General features: G+C 42.9%; 1 protein-coding gene across 1 annotated transcript; it reads right to left on the bottom strand.

Moving 5' to 3' along the window:
* Positions 1–925: 925 nt before the first annotated feature.
* Positions 926–17,977, bottom strand: LOC125485468 (protein FAM221A-like). Its single transcript, XM_048608417.1, has 3 exons — positions 17,891–17,977; positions 3,298–3,471; positions 926–980 (listed from the first exon to the last, which is right to left on the bottom strand). The coding sequence occupies exons 1-3, from the start codon at positions 17,953–17,955 to the stop codon at positions 926–928; spliced, it is 294 nt and encodes a 97-aa protein (XP_048464374.1). The 5' UTR covers positions 17,956–17,977.
* Positions 17,978–23,995: the final 6,018 nt, after the last annotated feature.

Here is a 23,995-nt window from a genome sequence, read left to right as displayed (position 1 = left end):
TTAACTGCCACTCAGAGTGAGGAATCAAATCCAGCTGATTTGGATTTTGATGTGTCTCAAAGTAAGTTAAATAATGAGGAAGTCCTTAGACAATGAGCAATCTGTCTCAAGAACAGAGAACTGAAGTGAAAGGCTTGTTGCAGCAATATGAGGACATATGTAGGAATAGAATGGGGAGGACTAATATAATAGTATATGAGGTTAGAGTAGGGAATGCTATTCCGATTAAAAAACACCCCTACAGGCTTAATCATCTTAATGCCACACAGGTACAGAAGGAGGTGGAAGTGATGATCCAAGAAGCATCACCAAGCCGAGTCAAAGTGAGTGGAGTTCGCCGGTCGTGTTGGTTCCGAAGCCTGACGGTATTCAACAACTCTGTGTAGATTATTGAAAAGGCAATGCCATAACTAAATCGGACTCATACCCAATTCCAAGGCTGGATGACTGTGTGGAAAAAGTTAGACAAGCCACTTATATCACAAAGTTTGACTCACTCAGTGGTTACTGGCAAGTCAGAGAGACTGAAAGAAGTTTCTGCGTTTGTAACCCTAAATGGGCTGTATCAATTTAAAGTAATGCCCTTTGGAATGAAGAGTGCATCAACCACATTCTAAAGCCTTATGAAGAGAGTTGTGGCAGGACTGACAAATTGTGCCGTCAATATAGATGACTTGGTGATCTTTAGCCATTCATGGAAAGATTACATGGTGTATTTGGCAGAACTCTTTGAAATACTACGGGAGGCAAAACTGGTTATAAATTTAGCAAAAACTGAATTTGCGAAGGCAGAAGTGATGTTCTTGGGACACAACATCGAATATGGAATGATGACCCCGAAGAACATGAAGACGAAGGGCAGTGAGGAACTTCCAAGACCATCCTTAAAGAAAGAGATGCTTCGATTTTTGGGACTGAGCGGATTCTACCAGAGGTTAGTGTCAAACTTTAGTAGCGTGGTGGCACTGTTGACGGATTTGCTACAGAAGAACACAAAATTTCAGTGGACAGAACAATGCCAGGTGGCATTTGAGAATTTAAAAGCCATGCTAACCACTGCACCAGTTTTAGGCACACCAAATTTCTTGAAACCCTGTAAAGTTGGTATCGACACCAGCGATATAGGGGTTGGAACTGTGTTATGCAGGAGGATGATGGTGGAGTTGAAAGGTTATTTTTCAAAGAAACTCAATATTCATCAGACAAAATACCCCACCATTGAAAAAGAGTTATTGAGTTTGGTACTAGCCTTACAACAATTTAATGTTTATGTTATAAATAATGTTTCGGAGATGGTTGGGTATACAGACCACAACTCTCTCACATTTTTGGAAAGATTTAAAGACACAAACATGAGACTATTTCATTGGAGTCTTATGTTACAGGCTTATAATTTACTAATTGTACACGTGGCGGGTCATAAAAATGTTACTGCAGATATGTTATTGCAGGTTTAAAAGAAAATGCGTAGATAAGATAGAACCGGTACAGCCAATGGTACATATAAGAACATAGGAACATAAGAACTAGGAGCAGGAGTAGGCCATCCGGCCCCTCAAGCCAGCCCCGCCATTCAATAAGATCATGGCTGATCTTTTTGAGACTCAGCTCCACTTATCCGCCTGCACACCATAACCCTTAATTCCTTTACTGTTCAAAAATTTAGCTAGCCTTGCCTTAAACACATTCAGCGAGGTAGCTTCAACCGCTTCACTGGGCAGGGAATTCCACAGATTCACAATCCTTTGGGTGAAGAAGTTCCTCCTGACCTCAGTCCTACATCCACTTCCCTTTATTTTGAGGCTGTGCCCCCGAGTCCTAGTTTCACCTGCTAGTGGAAACAACCTCCCTGCCTCCACCTTATCTATTCCCTTCATAATCTTATATCTTTCTATAAGATGTCCCCTCATTCTTCTGAATTCCAATGAGTATAATCCAAGCCTACTCAGTCTCTCCTCATAATCCAACCCTCTTAACTCTGGAATCAACCGAGTGAATCTCCCCTGCAACCCCTCCAGTGCTAGTATATCCCTTCTCAAGTAAGGAGACCAAAACTGCACACAGTACTCCAGGTGTGGCCTCACCAGGACCCTATACAGCTGCAGCATAGCCTCCCTGTCCCTCTGCACAGCAGCGTGCTGCAATTTTTTACCATTTAAAACATAGTCCATTTTGCTGTTATTCCTACCAAAATGGATGACCTCACACTTATCAACATTGTACTCCATCTGCCAGACCTTTGCCCACTCACTTACACTATCTATATCCCTCTGCAGACTTACAGTGTCTTCTGCACACTTTGCTCTACCACTCACCTTAGTGTCATCTGCAAATTTTGACACACCACACTTAGTCCCCAACTCCAAATCATCTATGTAAATTGTAAACAATTGCGGTCCCAACACTGATCCCTGAGGCACATCACTAGCCACTGACCACCAACCAGAAAAACACCCATTACCCCTACTCTTTGCTTTCTACTAGTCAACCAATCCTCTATCCATGCCAATACATTACCTGTAATACCATGCAACTTTATCTTATGTAGCAGCCTTTGGTGTGGCACCTTGTCAAATGCCTTCCGGAAATCCAGATACACCACATCCACAGATTCCCCATCGTCCACCATGCAAGTAATGTCCTCAAAGAATTCCACCAAATTAGTTAAACATGACCTACCCTTCATGAACCCATGCTGGGTGTTCCCAATGGGAGAATTTATATCCAGATGTCTTGATTAAATGATTAAATTTGATAAAGGCGGCATACATACTATCATGAGTAACAGAATTCAAACAGCTCTTAGAGATAAGAACGTCTTGGAAAGGCCAGAAGGAGTATATAAATAACTTTTGGAATGCGAATTAATAGGATGCATAGAAAGATCCCAAGGCCCAGAGATTACAATGTCTAGTAAACATCGTGAGATCATGAGAACCTGGGCTGTCCCAAGGAATGCCAATCATTGATTAGGTGTCCCATGGAACTGAGTGTTTGGATTAAGGGGAAGGATAGTGACTATGTTGTATTTGATTGTTGTAACACAAAGTGTACAAAAATGCTGTACGTCTTTGTAAAATCAGAGTATGTCATTGATCTCCCTTCCGATTTGGGGAAGTTTCTTTTGCCCTCTCCCTGCATCAATTGGTTTTTGTTTGAGTAAACATCTTCCACTTGCCTGAATCCTGCCTGTCTCCGGTCAGGGTGTACGCTCCTATACCATCCATTTACCAAGGGCAAACGTGATATACAAAAATTAGAATATGAGCAACAAAATTAAACGATGTAAAGATCTACCTGTGTCTGCAAAAACAGAGTGTTTCTGGACCAACTAATTTGCAGTCAATGCCATTGGGTGATGTCCAGCTGACGAACAATCGATTTCGCAATCGTATTGGCAATACTTCCTTCTTGTACCTTTCGTACTCCTCTGGTGTGAAAAGGGTGCCACCATCATCTTCACCAACAATTCTATGATCAAAAATAATTAAAATTAAACCTGCAATTATCAATTGAATTGTTCAACAAAAAGTTGCACAGAAAACAGATTCAAACAATTTTGTTTCTAAATAAATTGAAGGTACTGCATTGTTAATATTGTGACACTTAAGGAAGTACAATTGTTTTAAAATGTATTGATAGGATGAACCATATTTGTCTTCTTTTTCCCATTTGTTTATATAAATTTTATGGTTGAGTCACAATAAAAAACTGCGAAGTTTTTTCAACTTTTGCTTTTGCCATAAAAAATTATTTGCAGCTTCGATTTCTAAATTCAGCCACCCAAGAAGATTCAGTTGGGACTCGCTATAAACCTTACAAGTAGAATTCGAGCAACTTTCTTCACGTGCTGAGGAGTGGAGTTCAGGACTGAGTAGCAGAAAAGGAATGAGTAAGAGCATTGGATAAATCAATCAAGGCCTAAGGCCTATCAGACAGTTGGGGTTCCACCAGGACCACTCAGCTCCTGACCTCACTACAGCCTTGGTCCAAGCATGGACCAAAGAGCTAACTTCCAGAGGTAAGATGCGAGTGAATGTCCATGACATCAAGACATCATTTGACTAAGAATGGCATCAGGGAACTCTAGCAAAACATGGAGACAAAAGGAACGAGGAGGAAAACTCTCAACTAGTTGGAGTCATACCTTGCAAATGAAAGATGGTAGTGATTCGTTGAGGTCAATCATCTCAGTCCTAGCACATCACTGCAGGCATTCTTCATGGTAGTGTCTTTTAGGCCCAACATTCTTCAGCTGCTTCATCAATGAACTTCTCTCCATCGTAAGGTCATGAGTTGGGGTGTTTATTGAAGATCCAGCATTCCTCAGATATTGAAGAAATCTGTGTCCATATACAGCAAGATCAAGATAATATCCAGGTTTCAGCCAATAAGTGACATAGAAGTGAGAGACAATGACCATCTCAAACAAGAGAGAACCTAAGAATCTTCTCTTGACATTCAATGGCATTACCATCACTGAATTCTTCAACTATCATCATCACAGAGATTATCACTGACCAGAATCTGAACTGGACTAGCCATATAAATACTGAGTCTACAAGAACAGGTCAGAGGCTAGGAATTTTGTGGTGAGTAACCGCCTGACTCCCCAGTGCCTGTTTACCATCTATAAGGCAAAGGTCAGGGGTTTGATGGAATACTCTCCATTTGCCTGGATGGATGTATCTTCAACAACACTCAGGAAACTTGACATCATCCAGGACAAAACAGCCTGCTTGACCTTCCATCCACCACTGACATGGACTGGCAGCCGTGTGTAATATCTCCAAGATATACTGTACGAACTCACCACGACTCCTTTCATAGCATCTTCCAAACTTGTGACCTTCACCACCTAGAAGAACAAGGGAACCTGATGAATGGGACAACACCACCTGCATGCCTACACCCCAAGGACTGCGGCGGTTCAAGAACGCAGCTCACCACTACCTCCCAAGAGCAATTAGAAATGAGTGATAAATGCTGGCCTAGCCGTTGATGCCCACAACTCATGAATGAATGAGAAAAAGACAGCTTCCTGATCATCGATCAAGACATGCTATCCCAAAGAGATATCAGAGAATGAAACAGTTGTTGGCCTGCATTTGGCAAAGTGCCGCAGTGTTGCAGAAATAAATTGCAGCCTCGCTTTTTTTTGATCCACTAAGCAATTGTAATGCTAGCTGAAAGGGAGCTAAATTTGTTTTTTCCCTAGTATTCACTATTTTAATGAAAAAAACTTAAAAAGGTAACTCATTTGTACAGGAAATTATTTGGAATCCACCTATGAAATATATTAGAATGCACCGAAGCATTGCTGACTACATTTGAATCTATTAGGAATGATTTTCAATTGCCCTGTTAATGACTGCACTCTTACAAAATAATATATTTCCACAGGATAGGCAGGGTAAAACATATCATACAAGAGAAATAAATAAAAATATTACATTAAACCAGCAGTAATAGGGAAAAAAAAGCTTTCTTAAAAATATGGAATGGAGAGTTCATGTGGCAGCTCCAAGCTGGTCCTTCTACAATCCTACTCAGTCAAACAGCATATCCACTTCCTTAATCCACAGCTAAGACTTTGTAGTAGACAGATTGGCAAAACTCCAGAATATTCATCTATCCCAATCTTCATGTTTAAATAAAAGAAAAATACTGTGATACTGGATATATAAAATAGAAACAGAAAGTGCCAGAGAAACTCAGGAAGTCTGGCCGTATCTGTAGGAAGTGAGTGGAACAGATGGTGATTGTGCCTCGAGCAAAGGAAAAAGAGAGTGCTAATGTTAGTGCTAATAGTTGCTCTTCAAATATTAGATTTGAAATTTGCACTCCCCAACTTGTCCCCGATCCCTAGTACAGAACCAGAATTAGGACTTCTTGTGATATATTTAATCATCTCTATCTATTCTATTTATTGTAAAAAGAAGTTAATTAAACTTTGACTCAGAAACTGTTTTCACCTTTCATATTGATTATGTAAACATTGTTAGCCACAGGCTGCAGAGAGATAGAAAGAGAGAAAGAAAGGTACAAGCTGCTGACATCGCTGCCTGGGGACATGATAGCCAGAAGCTGCAGAACGATAAAAAGAGTGGGGTACCAACTGCCAAAATCGCTAACAGGAGGTACCGAATGCAAAGGTGCTGATATGAAGAAAGAAGCAGCTTGTGAACTAAAAACGACCTGCGCCCAAGTGCTAATTTGAGCCAATTTAAACCGGTTTGAATTAACTAAGTTCTGCAAAAAGTAAGAAAGTTAATGTAAAAGCCTTATTTGGATGAGAAATGATGAGATAATGTTACCTACATCTCTGGGCCGGGGCCAATAAGGTAAAGGCATGCGATAAGTGAATTAGCCTGAGCCAACGGGAAGAAGACAGCACGACTTGACAGAGATAAGAGAAAAAATAAAAAGAAGACCCTTGGGCCACACACCCAGCAAAAACTCCGGAGTCCAACCATACCAGAAGCAGACCCTACATCAAGGACGCGGTGACGACATCGATTGCAGCACCCGGCCAGCCTCAGCCCTCATCAGCAGCAGCAGCTATCCTGATCGGATATTAGCTTTTATATTGTGTGACTACTTAGAGAGCGTCAGAGGACTCCAGTGGGTATGTAAGTAGGTCCTAGTTCAGTTTGTGGGAAAATATATAAGATCCAGTTTTGTGATAAAAGATTTAAGTAACATGTGTCTTGTTTAATACACTAATAATTTGTGAGGTTATGAGAATTGACTCTTCTCGTCGCTGTATAACGCCGATAACTGCAGCCGGTGTTCTCTGGGCTCCGGACAACATATTATGGTGCCACGACTCGGATCCGAGGGTAGAACTCTCCGTTGATTCAGCGGGAGACTTGGGTTGGACCAAGTGGGAGCTTTGGGCTCAAGGGAAGACCTCTCCGCTGTGTCAGCGGGAGACGTGAGTCGAACCAAATCGGCAGAGGACAGAGAGAACAGGAATTTGGGGTTAATCTGTAGCCTCCAGTATAGAATGATGAATCAGGAGGGAATGGACTGTCCTGATTGAACGGGGCTCCTCTGCAAATGCATAATAGGGAAGTGGCTACAATATGGGAAAATACAGGTCACACTGGGGACAAGGAAAAGTCTGCTGGGGCAACCCTTTGGCAGGTAGCCCAAATAAAGATGTCAGACAAGAAGTTTAAGTCATAACAGAAGGTGGTAGCGATCGGTTGTTTAATGGAGGAATGGGTGGAATGCCGGCAGCTAGCCAAGTCAAAGAAGGTAGAGAGGGAAAGACTAGAAGAAGAGAATAAGCGACTTCATGATGAGGTAGCCCGCCTTAGTGAAAAGGTAACCAATCTGCAGGGACAGGGGTGCACAGAATTGGTACATATGAATCGGTACCAGATGCAGTGTGAGAAGCTGGTTAGGGAAAGGAGTTAGCAAGAGGGAGAAGTCCAAACAGCTAAAGATGAGGTGAAAGATTGGAGGCAAAAATTTAAAATCTGCAATGAACGTGATTCAGAGAACAGCTCAGGAGGAGTACTGCCGCAGATCACACAAAATGTCAAAGACAGGTAAAGAAGCTGCAAGGTCAGCCAGCCGCGCAGAGAAGCATAATGTGCACCTATGCATCTGAAAGAAGTGAGGAAGGCAGTGAAGTGGATATAGATTGGGATGATTTAGCAGACGAAACAGCTAGGTACAGTCATGATGACGGGGAGCCTCCACCAGAGGATCTACTGCCAGCTTATGACCCAGGGTCGGGGACCCCGTCCGCTCCAATCTTGATGGCCTCCCCATTGTAACCACTAGAGGAGATTATGGGCAGCTGGTCAGATGGTAGTAGGTGAGAGGGTAGTATATTTCACCCCATTGGGGGTACAGCAGTTGAGGGACATTGCGAAAGATATTGCGACATGCGCACCTGGGGTTGATCCTTGGGAGCTGTTCCGAGTGGTCAGTCACCAGAGGGAAATACATGGTTTAGATGATGCTGAGGAAAGAAAATTAATAATAATGTGCCTGCACCCACATATACACTCTGCCTTACCAGAAGAGCAAAAAGTTGGTAGAGACACAAGTGAGGCTTTAAAAGGTGTTATGGACACTAACAGAGCAGACCCAGTGGAGATGCTGATGAAGTGCTACCAAAGAAAAGGTGAACACACCATCGCGTTTGTGGCACATCTTTGGGTGGTGTTTCGGGGGTATATGGTACAGCCTTGGACAGGAACAATCTGGAGTTAGAGGCAAGGAACCAATGGCTGAGAACGCTGGTGTCGTATGGCACTGAGGAGTCAAGGAGGGCGTTAGAGCTGTTTGTTCCCATTGATGACATGCACACAGAGGCTTGAGTAATCAGGACGATGGTTAGAGCCTGGGATTGGGAAACAACAAAATTTCTGTAGACTTCTGGGGTAAGAATGACACCTGTTAAAGATCAGGCAAGAATCTAGACAAATGAAGGGAGAAGATCTACTCAGACAGCACCTCTTCAGCCTTTCCAACAGTGGGAAGCAGTAGAGGTAGAGGGAAAGTCTCAGGAACAGGGAAAAGCGGAGTGTCTAGGTGCTACAATTGTGGCCAAGAGGGACATTTCGTAAGAGAACACCCAAATCCGAGACGTGAAAATGCAGGCCGGGGGGGGTGCCAGTGCCTACCAGTGGAAGGATCAAATGGACCCAACTCTCAGTGTGATGTAACGGAGATACTACCATCTTCGTAGATGTACCCCAAACTGCAAGGACAGTCACAGGCCTCTCCGTTATGGGTATGTGATGCGCAGTGGGATAAAACGGGGAGACCCCGAGTGAATGGTAGGGTCGGAGGCCGCTCTGTCACACTCCTTTGAGGCACTGAGGCATCTTGAACCACCATCAATACTACCCATGTTAATGACACAAATTGGAAAATTCAAAGTAGATTCTAAGCAGATTCACAGGACATTTGCAAGTGGGACATGTAACTGTATCGTTGGAGTTAGTGTGGGAGGCATAGTATTACAGCATTCAGCAGTCCTTATCAAACTACCTAGGGAACAAGAACATATCTTAGGGAGTGACGATATGGCCAAAGCAGGACTCTGTTTTAATCCTGTTAATTGCATGATTTGGCAAATGCCTGAAGGTATGAGGAGTGAAAACTGCACACATCCCAATGGGGGAATATCAGAACAAGATATGCACGGTTGGGAAAATGTGGATAAAGCCGGGGAGATGAGTGATGATCATAAAGTGCAACAGCTCATTGTACGGCACTCAGCAATATTTGGCTGACATAAACATGACTTTGGGAAGATGGCTGGGAGTGCGTGTATACAGGGTCCAGACCCCAAATCACAGAAGCAGTATTGTTTTCCGAAGCAGGCAGTAGAAGAGGTAGGGAAGATAATACAGAGTTTGCTGCAACAAGGGACACTGAGACTGGTAGTTTCCATTAACAGTTCCAATGAAGAATTGTTGCCCGTTGAGGAAACCGGAGGGTAGCTGGCGATTAACAATAGACTACAGAGCATTGAACGAGGCCACCCCACTAACAGCCCCCACTGTAGCAACTAGCCCAGAAACAGTAGTCAAACAAAATGAGATGTGCAATGGTTCACAGTTTTGGACATAAGTAACAGGTTTTTGGTCAATCCCACTGGAGAAAGAGTGCCAAATGCGCATTTACTTTCCGAGGCCAGCAATATATGTGGACCGTTCTGTTACAGGGATTTCATAATTCTCCGTCCATATTTTACCTACCTCTAAGAGAGAGGTTAAAACGGTTCTCGAAACCTGAGTATCTGGACGACTTGCTTCTACAAACTGAAACTAAAGAGGAATATTATTAGCTGCTAAGTGAACTGCTGCAGCTGTTGCATTAATTGGGTCTGAAAGTAAACCCTAAGAAAGCACAGATAATGAAACAGAAAGTGATTTACTTGGAAATGATTCTGTCACCGGGGAAAAGAGAAATTGACAAAAGAGGCGGTCTGCAGACTCCCTGTCCCGCGGGATGTCAAAGGGTTAAGATCCTTCCTGGGCTTATTGGGGTATTGAAGGGACCATGTTGATGGATTCACTACAAAAGCGGCTCCATTGATGGAGTTATCGAAAAAGAATGTGGCCTGGGAGTGGAAACCAGAACACACACAGGCTTTTGCAGCTCCGAAGCAAGCTTTAGCTGATGTGTCCGCTCTTAAAACCCCAAATCTAAATGAACCATTTTCATTGGAGGTAGCCACGACAGACACCACCCTCTCAGCAGTTTTGTTACATGAAATGCACTGGAAATTAAGACCAGTAGCATACCCTTCACGCATGCTCTCACCAGTAGAGCAGGGTACAGAGTATGTGAAAAGCAACTGCTAGCTGCCTTCTGGGTGGTGCAGCATTTTACCGATATAGTGGGGCTGAACCCACTTACAATACGAACAGAACATACCTCCGTACAGCTACTATTAGATTGAAGGATTAAAGATGGTTCAGTTAGCCAAAATAGAATTGCTACATGGACACTGTTGTTACAGCAGAGGGATATCACTGTAAAAAGAGTAAAAGCCACCACCACGATGGTTCCAAGGTCCCATTGTAATCAAAACAAATGGGACAGGGTAAGATGGGGTCCGAAAGCAGGGAGGCAAAGGAGAAAGAAAAGGAAAAACCACGCTTCAAATTTTTTGTGGATGGTTCCTCTTCAGTACAGGACAGAGAAAGAAAAACTGGGTGTGGGATATTCATGGAGGATGAGAACGGACAGGAAAGATATAGCGTCACTCTAAAGTTACCCAGAACCATGAGTGCGCAGGCAGCAGAGTCAGCAGCCATCACATATGTGGTTGGCCACCCAGAACTCTTTCCACCCGGATCAGTTATATACTCTGACAGCATGTATGTCTGTAATAGCCTCACTGAATATTTGCCCCTATGGAAGGTGAGAGGATTTGTCTCAGCAGATGGAAAGCCCCATCCTTCGGCTCCACTGCTACGATACTTCTTGGAAGAAATACAAGGGAAAGGATGTGGGGTCACGAAGGTAAAAGCTCACTCAAAATTATCTCCCAGGCGAACCAGGGAGACTGATGAGTTAGACAAACAAGGCATTGTAAAAGGGCAGGAATGGTGGCCACCGATTGAAGAAACAGTTGGGGGGGGGGGGGCGGTGTCAGAAAGAGAAACAAGTCAAGATAATAGATTTAGCACAGGAGCAAAAGAAAGACCGGGAATTGAAAAAAAAAACTAATAGAAGGAGCAGAATCAGACGTGTATAAAGCACACAAGGGGATCTATGTCCAGTTCGGTGTAGTTTTATATGAAGGAAAATTTGTGGTGCCAGAGGGAGGACGAAATGCAATAATTCACTGATACAATGATTTATGGAGTCATAAAGGGATGGAGAATACCCAGAATAAGATAAAGGAGGTGTGCTGGTGGCCTGGAATGAAAAGTGATGTGGAACACTTTGTTACAAATTGTTTGATCTGCACACAGCATAACCCCGATAACAATATTAAGAAAGGGGCCCTCCGACATACTAGACCAATACAAGGGCCGTGGACTAATTTACAAATAGACTATATAGGAACACTACCCCTGACTCCAGGAGGATACAAGTACACTCTGGGAATTGTGGAAACCTTTACCAAGTGGGTGGAAGCTTTCCCCACCAAAACAAACACAGCCAGAAATACTTGTTGGAATGAGTATTCATTTGTTGGGGTATACCACGAAGCATAGAATCAGACCAAGGCACACATTTTACGGCCCAAGTAATGCAAAATGTAATGACCCTTCTTGGGATCAGACACAGATTCCACATACCCTATAGATGGGAGTCCAGTGGAATTCTAGAAAGGATGAATTGGATATTGAAAAATATGATAGTTAAAATGGTGCAGCAGCATCAGACAACCTGGCAGGTTGTTCTGCCCTGTGTGTTAATGATACTGAGGAACACTGTGGCTTTGTCAACAGGCTACACTCCTTAAAAGCCCATAACAGGAAGGGACATGAGAGGAATGGAGTGCTTGGTAGGTTTGGACTTGTCTGAGCCTGAGATAGACAATATTATATTAGAATAATGGGTACAACAGTTGGTAGAAACAGTAAAGGAAATAAATTACGTAGCAGCCCACCAAAAACGGAACGGGAAGCAGCAAAGTAAAGGCCTATTTCTACGTAAAAGCCAGCCCAATAGAATTGAGTCCCAGACAAAGAGTAATGATAGGAATGCACCAACCCACCTCATTCTTGAGTCCGAAGTTCGCCGGTCCTTATGAGATAGTAGATAGGGCTAGCCCATCCGTATACAAGGTAATGGTGCCAGGCAAGAGTAGCTGGTATTATAGCAATCAATTAAAGTTAGCAGGAGAGAAACAAGCTAGCCACAATCGGCATGTGATGCTTGATGCTAACGATATTCTGAGTTCTCAAGGTCAGAGACAAGACCAATTACAGATATCCAAAGAGATAACTGGAAGGCAACCTGATATTGGCCATCCACATATAAAGGATTGCCAAGGAAAACAATGAAAGAAAAACAGAAAGGGTAGAGGAAGTACTTGGGTCAGATGAAATGGATAGTTAGAATCTGAAACAGATTGGAAACAGGGGACAGATGATCTAGATCAGAGAATGGATAACCTAGGCTTATAGTAGTGATAAGAAAGAAACTGTAAATAACAGCAGAAATTACACTTGTATGTTACAGGTCTACTCTAGGATGAGGGGAGTAATACATTTTGTCACTATTAGGCTGATCATGCTTGAAACTACGGTTGAGCCAGCATTGGAATCATCACGATGAGTGTGTGCGCCTCTGGCAGCGTCAATGCTGGAAGAATATCCCGTGATCAAGAACAACTCTGCTCCACAGCGCAAGATAATACAAACTAATAAAGGAAACAGAGGAGACTTAAAAATCTGTATTATACAGGAGTGGACGGGTTGGCATGCGTGGGAAAGACATTGGGTATACTGGAAGGAACAGGGGTACAATTCTCATGCAACAGAGTTCTGGAGGCGACACTGGCAATAATCCGAGAAGGACAAATAACTTGTCAAGTTATAGGTCCATTTATTGAGCAACCGTTTGGGAATGACAGTCGTGTTAAAATTATGGTTCATTGGGATTGCACCAATGTGAATGTAGACTATGTAGTGACACATAGAAAAGATATACTGTCTGGGGTGGCTATCCAAGGCAATTCAAGAAAATTGGTTGAATCGTCATTAGTTGTACAAGGGATGACATGATACAGGAGGGGGATAGCAAAAAAAGGGCATTGAGAGAACCAGGCAGTGGTTTTCTCGGGGGCTGGGGCCCTTCATAATTTTCAGGACCCATAAGAAACTTATTACCCCACATCCTCCAGTGATTAAAACCACACCAGAACCCAGATGAAGTGAATCTCAGTACATGATGGGAGGTGCGGGTGTGGTGCAAGAGGAGACAGGAGAATCTGTCACTTTGGTACCAGGATATCGGCATGTCCAGGTCGTCTTTAATTTAACTGAAATGACTGCACCAGAATGTTGCCCATCTGCCACAAAACAATTACTTGTCCACCTCCTTGATGAATAATTGAGCAGGAGTGAAATTAATTCCAACAAAAATAGAAAGAAAAGAGGACTATTGGAGTGGGCAGGGGCAGGATATGCATCAGGACTGGCAAGCGTCAACACCTTGTACATAGCAGAATGAGAACGTCAGATACAATCCCTCCAGCAGAAAATGCAGGTCATTACTGGGGAAGGTTATTTAGACCAGACTCTGACCAACCAGATGGCCTGGGATGTGTCACTAGTCACCCTGGACACTGTTAAATTTCTAAAACCTTTACAGGATACAACGAATTTAATCATTGATTGTGTGGCCAATACTTTGAGGAGGCCCATAAGGCTGAGGTGTGTATCATATATACTAGCTGGGTATTAACTATGATCGGGACTAATTTGTCACAGTTGCATGCTCACCAAGTCCCAGACTGAGTATTGGATAACAGTTAATAAAGCCGGTTGGAGAAAAGGAACCCCTACGTCACCTCAGAAGTTTGACTTTAACTAATAGGGCGTTAGGTACTTGTGACAATGATAAAGGGATACATTACGCTAGAGCAGTGTTTTATATTTCCCAACACGGAAATAATTTGACCTACCCTTTAAAAAGAGTTCACAATGTGGGAAAGTACCATGAAGGTACTTGGATATCTTTAAGTAACCCACCAGCTCATGCTATTGTAAGGGATGGTGCTGAGAAAGCGGTAGATTTTTCAAAATGTCACCAAAGAGGGGATCACTGGGCCTCTGTTGTGACCAGATAACGAGGCAGAAGCTTACAGATTGCGGTTTCAGTACCTGTGAAAATTGTTTATTATTCATTCTGCCTGTTAGTAACCAGTCTTTTCTACAATATGTCCTTGTGGTGGAAACGCATCACATAGTCACAGCAGCCATGAATTCTACCAAGGGACGGCGACAATGCCTCTGGAAGGACACAATGTGGGTATTAATAATGTGACCTCTGATTTGATGATTGGTGGACAAACGCTGCCCCAGCCAATAATCAGGGTGGTGATAAGAGAAAAGCACATGATCTAACATACCAATACAGACCAAGATATAAAGAGGTAGTCGGAACTGCCGATGCTGGAGAATCTGATATAACAAGGTGTAGAGCTGGATGAACATAGCAGGCCAAGCAGCATCAGAGGAGCAGGAAAGCTGACGTTTCGGGTCTAGACCCTTCTTCAGAAATGGGGGAGGGGAAGGGGATTCTGAAATAAATAGGGAGAGAGGGGGAGGCGGATAGAAGATGGATAAAGGAAAAGATAGGTGAAAAGACAGACAGGACAAAGAGGCGGGGTTGGAGCCAGTAAAGGTGAGTTTAGGTGAGGAGTTAGGGAGGGGATAGGTCAGTCCAGGGAGGACGGACAGGTCAAGGGGGCAGATGAGGTTGGTAGGTAGGAGATGGGGGTGGGGCTTGAAGTGGGAGGAGTGGAGAAGTGGGAGGAAGGACAGGTTAGGGAGGCGGGGACAAACTGGGCTGGTTTTGGGATGCGGTCGGGGGAGGGGAGATTTTGAAGCTTGTCAAGTCCACATTGATTGTTCTCACTGAACAACAACCCATCCCGCACCTGACAGCAGATTGGACGATTATCGTGGGTGAGGCAAAAGAAATAATTCATCAATGGACGAAACGCACTAAATTAATTAGAACTGATGCTGAAAAAGCAAAGGAGTAGTTGCGGGACCCTAGGTTGTGGGATAGATTCTGGAATTGGGGAACCAGTGTTCAAATACATCCATGGATTAGAATTCTGTTGAATGCTGCTGTAGTAGTGATTCTATGTACATTAGTAATCGTCATAGTCAATGTATGTCCACCGTAAAAGGTGAAAAAAATGAAACTGTATGAAGATTGGAAGTTGAGGCTATAATGAAACAGAAGGAACGTTATGAAAACACAGTGTGAACTAAGTTATATTCACGTTTTTCATATATGCTTTTTGTTTCCTGTACACGTGTAAGTTTTTATACAAATTTTAACAATTTAACAATTCCCCATTGGGGAATACTGACAGTCTCAGGAATGCTCCACAGAAAAGGGACAGAGAATGATCCTAAGATAAGTATCTTTGGATCAAGAAGGGGGAGATGTCAGCCAGAGGCTGCAGAGGGCTAGAAAAAGAGAGAGAACAGTACAAACTACCGGCATTGCTGCCTGGGGAGATGTTAGCCAGAAGCTGCAGAAAGATAAAGAGAGAGAGGGGTACCAGCTGCCAACATCGCTAAAAAGAGGTACTGAATGCAAAGGTGCTGACATGAAGAAAGAAGCAGCTTGTGACCTAAAAATGAACTGCACCCAGGTGCTAGTTTGAGCCAATTTAAACTGGTTTGAATTAACTAAGTTCTGCAAAAAGTAAGAAAGATGAGATAATGCAAAAGCCTTGTTTGGATAAGAAATGATGAGATAATGCCACCTACATCTCTGGGCCGGGGCCAATAAGGTAAAGGCGTGCGATAAGTGAATTAGCCTGAGCCAATGGGAAGAAGACAGCACGACTTGACAGAGATAAGAGAAAAAATAAAAAGAAGACCCTTGGGGCACACACCCAGCAAAAACTCCAGAGTCCAACCATACCAGAAGCAGACCCTACATCAAGGACGTGGTGACGACATCGAGTGCAGCACCCGGCCAGCCTCAGCCCTCATCAGCAGCAGCAGCTATCCTGATCGGATATTGGCGTTTCTATTCTGTGACTACTTAGAGAGCGTCAGAGGATTCCAGTGGGTACATAAGTAGGTCCTAGATCAGTTTGTGGGAAAATATATAAGATCCAGTTTTGAGATAAAACATTTAAGTAACATGTGCCTTGTTTAATACACTAATAAAGTAATTTGTGAGGTTACCAGAATTGACTCCTCCTCTCTGTATAAGCTGATAACCAGAGTTGGTGTTTTCTGGGCTCCCGACAACAATGTATTTATAAAGATATAATTTGATAAGAAAGATCTTCAAGTGTTAAAGCTTTCATGCAGATGGAACTGATCTCCCTGTTCTTTCATTCTTCAGGTTTTTGCCCTCTGCCATAAAAGGTGCAACTTTGATTGCTTATTCATCCTTTGTGGCATAGTATTCTGTGTTACAAGCCATATAAGAAGATTTGTTGTCACCCTTCCACCATTCTCAGAGATTATTTAAAATTAACAACACCTCATTAATTACTGCCAAAACAATGGATTTATCCTTACTCGTATACAAAATCCTCTTAATTTGAATATGTTTCATGAAATCTACTCTTAGCTTCCTCTGTCTGGGGAATATTATGCCACTGCCTGCTGTCTCATCAGAACTAACTTTCCATTTTGCCCTGAAGATATAATGCTAAGGACTGAAGTGCAACCTTGTCCCAATAGCCAACAGAATGAAGCTAACTAAGATTCAAACCAGACCAGTGGGACTATTGCACTAGACAGACCTCAGTCTCTAAAAGACCCAAGTCCCAGGCAAATCCCAATCCTTGCCAGACTCCAGTTTCATACAAATCCAAGTACCAGACAGACTCTGACCCCAGATAAAACTATTTCTAGTCAGACCCTAATCCCTGGCCAGATCCCAATTCCAGTAAAACCAAAGTACCAAACAAACGTAAACACCAGATGGAACAAGTTCCCAGATAAACTTTAATCCAAGACATACCTCAATTGCAGAGACATTCTGATTTTAGCCAAATCATGGTCCCAAACACATCCCAATTCCAGACACACCTTAATGCCAGAGAGACCCCAATCTTAGACATACCCAAATTCCAGGCAGACCCCAATCCCATAGACAATCCAGTCCCAGATAGACCTTAATCCCTGGCAGACACCAATCCTGAAGACATCCTAATCCCAGACAGACTCTAATCCCAGTCATACTTTAATACTAGGCAGATTCCAATCCCAGAGACACCCCAATCCCAGGCAGATCCTAATCCCAATACCAGAGAGACCCCAATCCAGAGACACCCCATTCCCAAACAGACCTTAATCCCAGACAGACCCTAATACCAGGCAAACTCCAAGCCCAGACAGAGTTTAATTCCAGGCAGACCTCAATCTCAGAGACACATCAATCCCGGACATTCTCTTACGCAAAGGCAGACTGCAGTCCCAAACATACAGATTCTGGGCAGGTACACCAAGACCTCCGGAACATGTTTGCTCAGGGATGGCTGGACCTCGGCTCCACAGGATGAACCTGTGTAAACAGCAGCCTCCTCCCAGGGATTTCACCCTGTGTCACGGCGCGGAGCTGGGCTCTGGGCCTGGTGACTGTGGGCCGCTCTCTCCGTCTTTGCTCAGGCTAGGACCGGACACAACTCGGGGTCCGGTCCACACACACATATCAGCAGATGGAGCCGTGCCAAGCGGTTTCTAACCTCCGATATTCGACATAAGAATCGACAGCGGCCGCCGCCTCCTCGTTCAAACTGATCCGCTCCATCCGCCTGTTGCTGAGCAACGGATCACCCAGCAACCAGAAGGACACGAGGGTGAAGAGAGTACACGGTGAACATAGACAATACACTGAATATACTATTACAGAGTACATCGTGCACTGGGTATACTATTACTATACTAAGTACTACACTGAGCACGAAATTTAATACAATGTATAAATATTCACAGTATGTGACATAAGCAATACGCACAATTTACAACAAACGCAATACATACAGTGAATACAACACTCACCAAATGCAACACATAGTATTCACAAAGTTCATAGTAAATGTACTGTGCAGAATGTGGAGTAAATTTAATAAAATTTACACAGTGTAGTTAATCTAATATACACTAAGTAGTAAATACAGTACATGGTCAACGCAAGTATGTATTATATATCTTGTAGGTGCGCCTTCAATGCACGAGATAGTAGGAACTGCAGATGCTGGAGAATCTGAGATAACAAGGTGTGGAGCTGGATGAACACAGCAGGCCGAGCAGGAAAGCTGACGTTTCGGGCCTAGACCCTTCATCCAGCTCCACATCTTGTTACCTTCAATGCACAATATGTACACTATAGCTCGAGGAGTTGTGTCAATATACAATATGAATCGTACAATTGGAGCGAGGCAAATTTCTTAGGTATACTGGAGAACTATACTATCATAAAGGCAAAATACTGCGCGTGCTGAAAATCTGGACAGTGGTTCTGAAGTCATGTTAGACTCGAAACGTTAGTTGTTTCTCTATAGAAGCTGCCAGACCTGCTGAGCTTTTCCACCATTCTCTGTTACAGCCATACTGTTCTCACTGTTGCAATCGGCAGGACAGGGAGTACTAATGCTGCTTGTACACCGTCTTCCATTCAACCCCTTCTCTCTCTCCCAAACCCCACTGCTCTCCACTCCCTCCCCAATACTTTCTTTGCTCTCCCTCTCTCTTCTCCGGCAAAGTGTTTTTGCACTATCTGAAGCCTTGTTTTGTTTAAAGGACTAATTTTATTCAGATTAATGTAACTTATTAACTTCTTCACATTCAAAATAATTTACATCATATCACTTCTGCCCCCAATGTTGTATCAAAATTGATAAGGAGGAGGCATTGGAGAGGCCATGGGTACTTAAATTTGACAAGTCATCAGGATTAGATGAACTGGACAGAAGCTAAACAATTATCAATTGGTCAGTTTAACTTCAGTGGTTTGGAGGCTTCTAAAAACTGTTTGGGATAGTAATCAGATGTGGTAATGTGTTTTGTTTAGGAAGAGCCAGCATAGATTTCTAAAGGAAATCCTGTTCAACTAACTTGCTGGTGTGTCTTGAAATGGCAACGGAAATGGTCAATGTGGTAATGATGTTCATATGATGTATTTGTGTCCACCATCTACAAGACACAAGTCAGGAGTGTGATGGAATACTCCCCACTTGCCTGGATGAGTGAAGCCCCAACATTCAAGAAGCTTGACACCATCCAGGACAAAGCAGCCCACCTGATTAGCACTGCATTCACAAACATCCTCTCCCTCCACCATCGATGCTCAGTAGCAGCAGTGTGTATATCTACAAGATGCACTGCAGAAATTCATCAAAAATCCTCAGACAGCACCATCCAAACCCATGACCACTTCTACCTAGGAGGACAAGGGCAGCAGATATATGGGAACACTACCACTTTCAAGTTCCCTCCAAGCCACTCACCATTCTGACTTGGAAATCTATTGCCATTCCTTCACTGCAGCTGGGTCAAAATCTTGGAATTCCTCACCTAATGGCATTGTGGGTCAATCCACAGCAGGCGGATTACAGAGGTTCAAGAAGGCAACTAGGGACAGGCAATAAATGTTGGCCAGCCAGCAATGCCCTCATACTGCAAAATGAATAAACAAAAAAAATGTAGATTTTCAAAAGGCAATCAATACTGTGCCACACATCTTTGTGACAATTGTTATGGCTCATGGAATAAAATAGACAATAGCAATGTGGTTACAAGATTGATTGAGTGATGGGAAACAGAGAGTAGTGGTCAATGGAAATTTTTCTGGCTGGAGGAAGGTTTGTAGTAGAGTTCCACATGGACCATCAATACAAGGACTTTGGCTTTTCTTGATATACAATAATGATCCATATATTGGTATACAGGAAATAATTTCGATGGATGGTATGAAACTTGGAAGTATTGTATACTCTGAGGAGGACAGTGTGGAGGACCTAAAGGGCTGTCCTTCGATAGCTCAGCTGGTGGAGCGCAGGATTGTAGTTGTCTCAAAACAGTCATCCTTAATTGGTTCAGCTCTGGCTCAAAGGTGTCAGAATGTTTTGAGAGCTTTACTCTGTATCTAACCAGTGCTGTACCTATCCTTGGACAGGGGATGGGAACTATGTAGAGGAAACTTTATTTTTACCCTAAAAGAGCACAGAAAGCTTTACTTTCAGTTTTAAAAGAATAGACAGTGCTTTACTCTGTATCTTACTCCATATTGTAACCATCCTGGTAGAGTTTAATGGGGACAGTTTTGGGGGTGCTTTACTTCCAGTTTACTTTCAGTTTCAAAGAATACAGGAAACTTTACTCGGTATTCAACCCGGTGCTGTTCCTGTCCCAGGAGGAAGTGATGGGAACAGTGGTGACAGACCTTTATTTTCTGTTTACTTTTAGCAGAAGCTTTGCTGTGTATCTAACCCCATGCTGTCCTTGTCCCAGAAGTTCAAGGGAGCTTTCAGTTTAAAGGAGTAAGAGCATTTTTAATTTCAGATTAAAAGAGTATAAGGGGTCTTAATCTGTATCTGATGCTGTACTGTATCTGTCCTGGGATTGTTTGATAGGGGCAGTGTCGAATGAGTTTGACTTTCAGTTTACTTTATGTTTCAAAAGAGTAGAGAGAACCATACTCTGTATCTAACCCAATGCTGTCCCTGTCCTGAGAGAGTTTGATGGGGACAGTGCAGGGAGTGTTCTACTCTGTATCTGACCCCATGCTGTTCCTACCCTGGGAGTGATTTTGATGAAGACAATGTCAAGAGAGCTTTGCTTTCAATTTAACAGTACAGGGAGCTTTATTCTGTATCTAACCCCATGCTGTACCTGTCCTGAGAGTGTTTGATGGGGACAGCTAGAGGAAGCTTTACTCTGTTTCTAACCCATGCTGTACATGGGATTGTTTCATTAGGACAGTATTGAGGGTGCTTTACTTTCAGTTTATTTTCAGTTTAAAAAAGTAGAGGTCAAAAGGATATACACAAGTTGATGGAGTGGTCAGATAGGTGGCAGATGAAGGTCAATGTGGAGAAGTGCAAAGTGATGCATTTTGGTAGGAAGAACATGGACAGACAATATAAAATAAGAAGCACAATATTTAAGGGAGTTCAAAGTAGAGGTCTTTGGTGTATGTGTATATAGATCAGTAAAGGTTCCTAGACAGGTGGAGTCATTAATAAGCATACAGTATCCTGAACATTAATAATCAGAGCATAGAGTACAAGAACAGGAACATTATACTGAATTTATACAAAACACTGGTTCAACCTCAGCCAGAGTATTGTGTACAATTCTGGGTGTTTTTAGGAACAACGTGAATGCATTGGAGAGAGCATACAAAAGATTTACAAAAAATGGTTCCAGGGATGAGAAAGTGGAGATTTGGACTGTTCTCTTTGGAGAGAAGGCCCAGAGAATTGATGTTTTCAGAATCATGAAGAGTCTGAATAGAGTAGATGGGGAGAAACAATCCGCATTCCTGGAATGAGTGGGCATTGATTTAAAGTGATTTGCAAATGTAACATATGTGATGTGAGAAAAAGTTTTTTTTTCCAAACAAATTGTTTTGTGTCTAGAAGGTATTGCCTGGAACTGTGGTGGGGGCAGAATCAATTGATATATTCAAGAATGCATTGGATTATTATTTAAACGGAAACAACGTAGAAAGTTATGGGAGAAAGGCAAAAGAAGGGTACTAATTCATAGAGTTGGTACCGGCTAAATGGCCCCCTCCTACATTGGAATAATTTCGTTTCTACAAATTCCTGCCCCACCCTGAGGTTTAAACGGCCAGTCAGGCCGTACATACGCAGTACGCGAGAATAGGGGCTGCTGGGATGGATGTTGAGGAATCGGATGTCAGCGGGTGAGTGAGGGCGAGTGTAGTGGCATTGTGTCACAATGGATTAGGGGCGGCAGAGCACAACCTCTGCCCGGGTCTTTACTCGTTCGCGGGGTTTCCCGGCCTTGGTCCCTGCCCATCCTCGGGGTCGATAGTGATGTCCCAGTGCGATAGTGGTGCTTCAGTCAAGTGAGTTATTACTGGACCCTGGCTCCCCGGATAAGAAGACTGGGCCTCCCAGTGGTTTTAGAACATAAACGCATGAGGAGTCAGTGAGTTATTTGATTTTGGCAAAATACAGCATGCCGATCTCTGATTCCCCGCAGTAATCTTTTGTGAGAAACTGTCTTAATGCCTTGTCCGTCATCTTTGATCATTCTTCCCCACTTGCAGCTACTTGCCCCTCACTTCCGGTTGCAACGTTGCCAAAAGTTAGGTGGTGTCGGCGTACTCTTCGCTGTGACAAATCAACTAGGTAAACAGAGTACCTTCTCGTACTCAAAGCGGGAAGATGCTCAACTTTAAGCAAGGTCAGAAATCACAGGACGCCAGGTTATATTCCAGCAGGTTTATTTGAAAACACAAGTTTTTGGATACTCAGCCCTTCTTCAGGTGTTAGTGAGAGAGGTAGAATCAGACACAGAATTTATGGGTTAAAGATCAAAGGTTCACACCATTGATGAGAATTACTAAACAAACCTAAGATGCTGTTAAATCTTTAATCAGTTTGAAAATTTTGGTTGATATGTTTATGTAAATCCCTGAATTTCTTTTGAGTCACGGTCCTGAGAGAGCTAAGGTTTTATCAGTGTGAAGAAAAGGTGACATTTTAGGTCAGACAATGCATGTTAGGTGTGAGACCTTGTTTAGAATCTGTTTGTGTTTTAGTTTGGAGTCAAACTGGTTTTATTTCTAAAGTAGGAATTTATAAAACACCACATTGACTGACTGTCTACAAATTGTGTGCTTTTTGAACAAAGTAAAATGTATCTGCAAATACAAATTGACCCCATAGAATCATGTGTGTGAGAGAGAGAGTGAAGATGTGCACACACTCTCTCTCTCTCTCTCTCTCTCTCTCTCTCTCACACGCACACACATATACACACATTTATGGTGTGAATTTGTATTCACCCCACAGGTGATTGTGTGTGGATTTTGCACATTGTCATCATGTCTGCGTGGGTTTCCTCCGGGTGCTTCGGTTTCATCCCCCAGTCCAGAGATATGCTGGTTAAGGGGATTGGCCATGCTAAATTGCCCATAGTGTCCAGGGATGTGCAGGCTGGGTTGATTAGCCAAGGGGAATTCAGGGTTGCAGGGATAAGTTAGGGGTGGTGGGTCTGCCTGGGATGCTCTTTGGAAGCTTGGTGTGGATTCGATGGGCTGAATGGCCTGCTTGCACAGTGTAGAGATTCTATTTTTATATGAAAGACAAATAGTGGGATATTCATTGACTGCACTTATCTTTCAATGGGCTGAATCTAGACCTTGGCTTCAAAATATAATTTGTTGTAGTTGGACAACATATAGCATTACCGTTTACTCTCAATGATATTATGCACTGTATTACAATCAGGTTTGGAGCTGTTAGCATTTAAAAATAAATCAAAAACCTTGATATAACAAATAGAGCTGTGCCACAAGATTTCACTTTAAATAAAACACAAAATTTCTGAAATAAATTGAAGCGGAGCTAAAGGGAGGCAGTGACCTTGTGGTATTATCATTAGACTATTAATCCAGCTACCCAGGTTTGAATCCAACATGGCAGATCATGGAATTTGAGTTCAATAAAAATCTGGAATTAAGGATCTAATGATGAGCATGAAACCATTGTCATGAGAAGCTGAGATAACAAGGTGTAGAGCTGGATGAACACAGCAGGCCGAGCAGGAAGGCTGACGTTTCGGGCCTAGACCCTTCTTCAGAAAATATTTTT

The sequence above is a fragment of the Rhincodon typus genome, chromosome 2, assembly GCF_021869965.1.
Source record: "Rhincodon typus isolate 14 chromosome 2, sRhiTyp1.1, whole genome shotgun sequence".
Taxonomy (NCBI): Eukaryota; Metazoa; Chordata; class Chondrichthyes; order Orectolobiformes; family Rhincodontidae; genus Rhincodon; species Rhincodon typus.
Note: the sequence above shows the minus strand (reverse complement) of the source record. Positions and strands in the feature narration are given on the sequence as shown.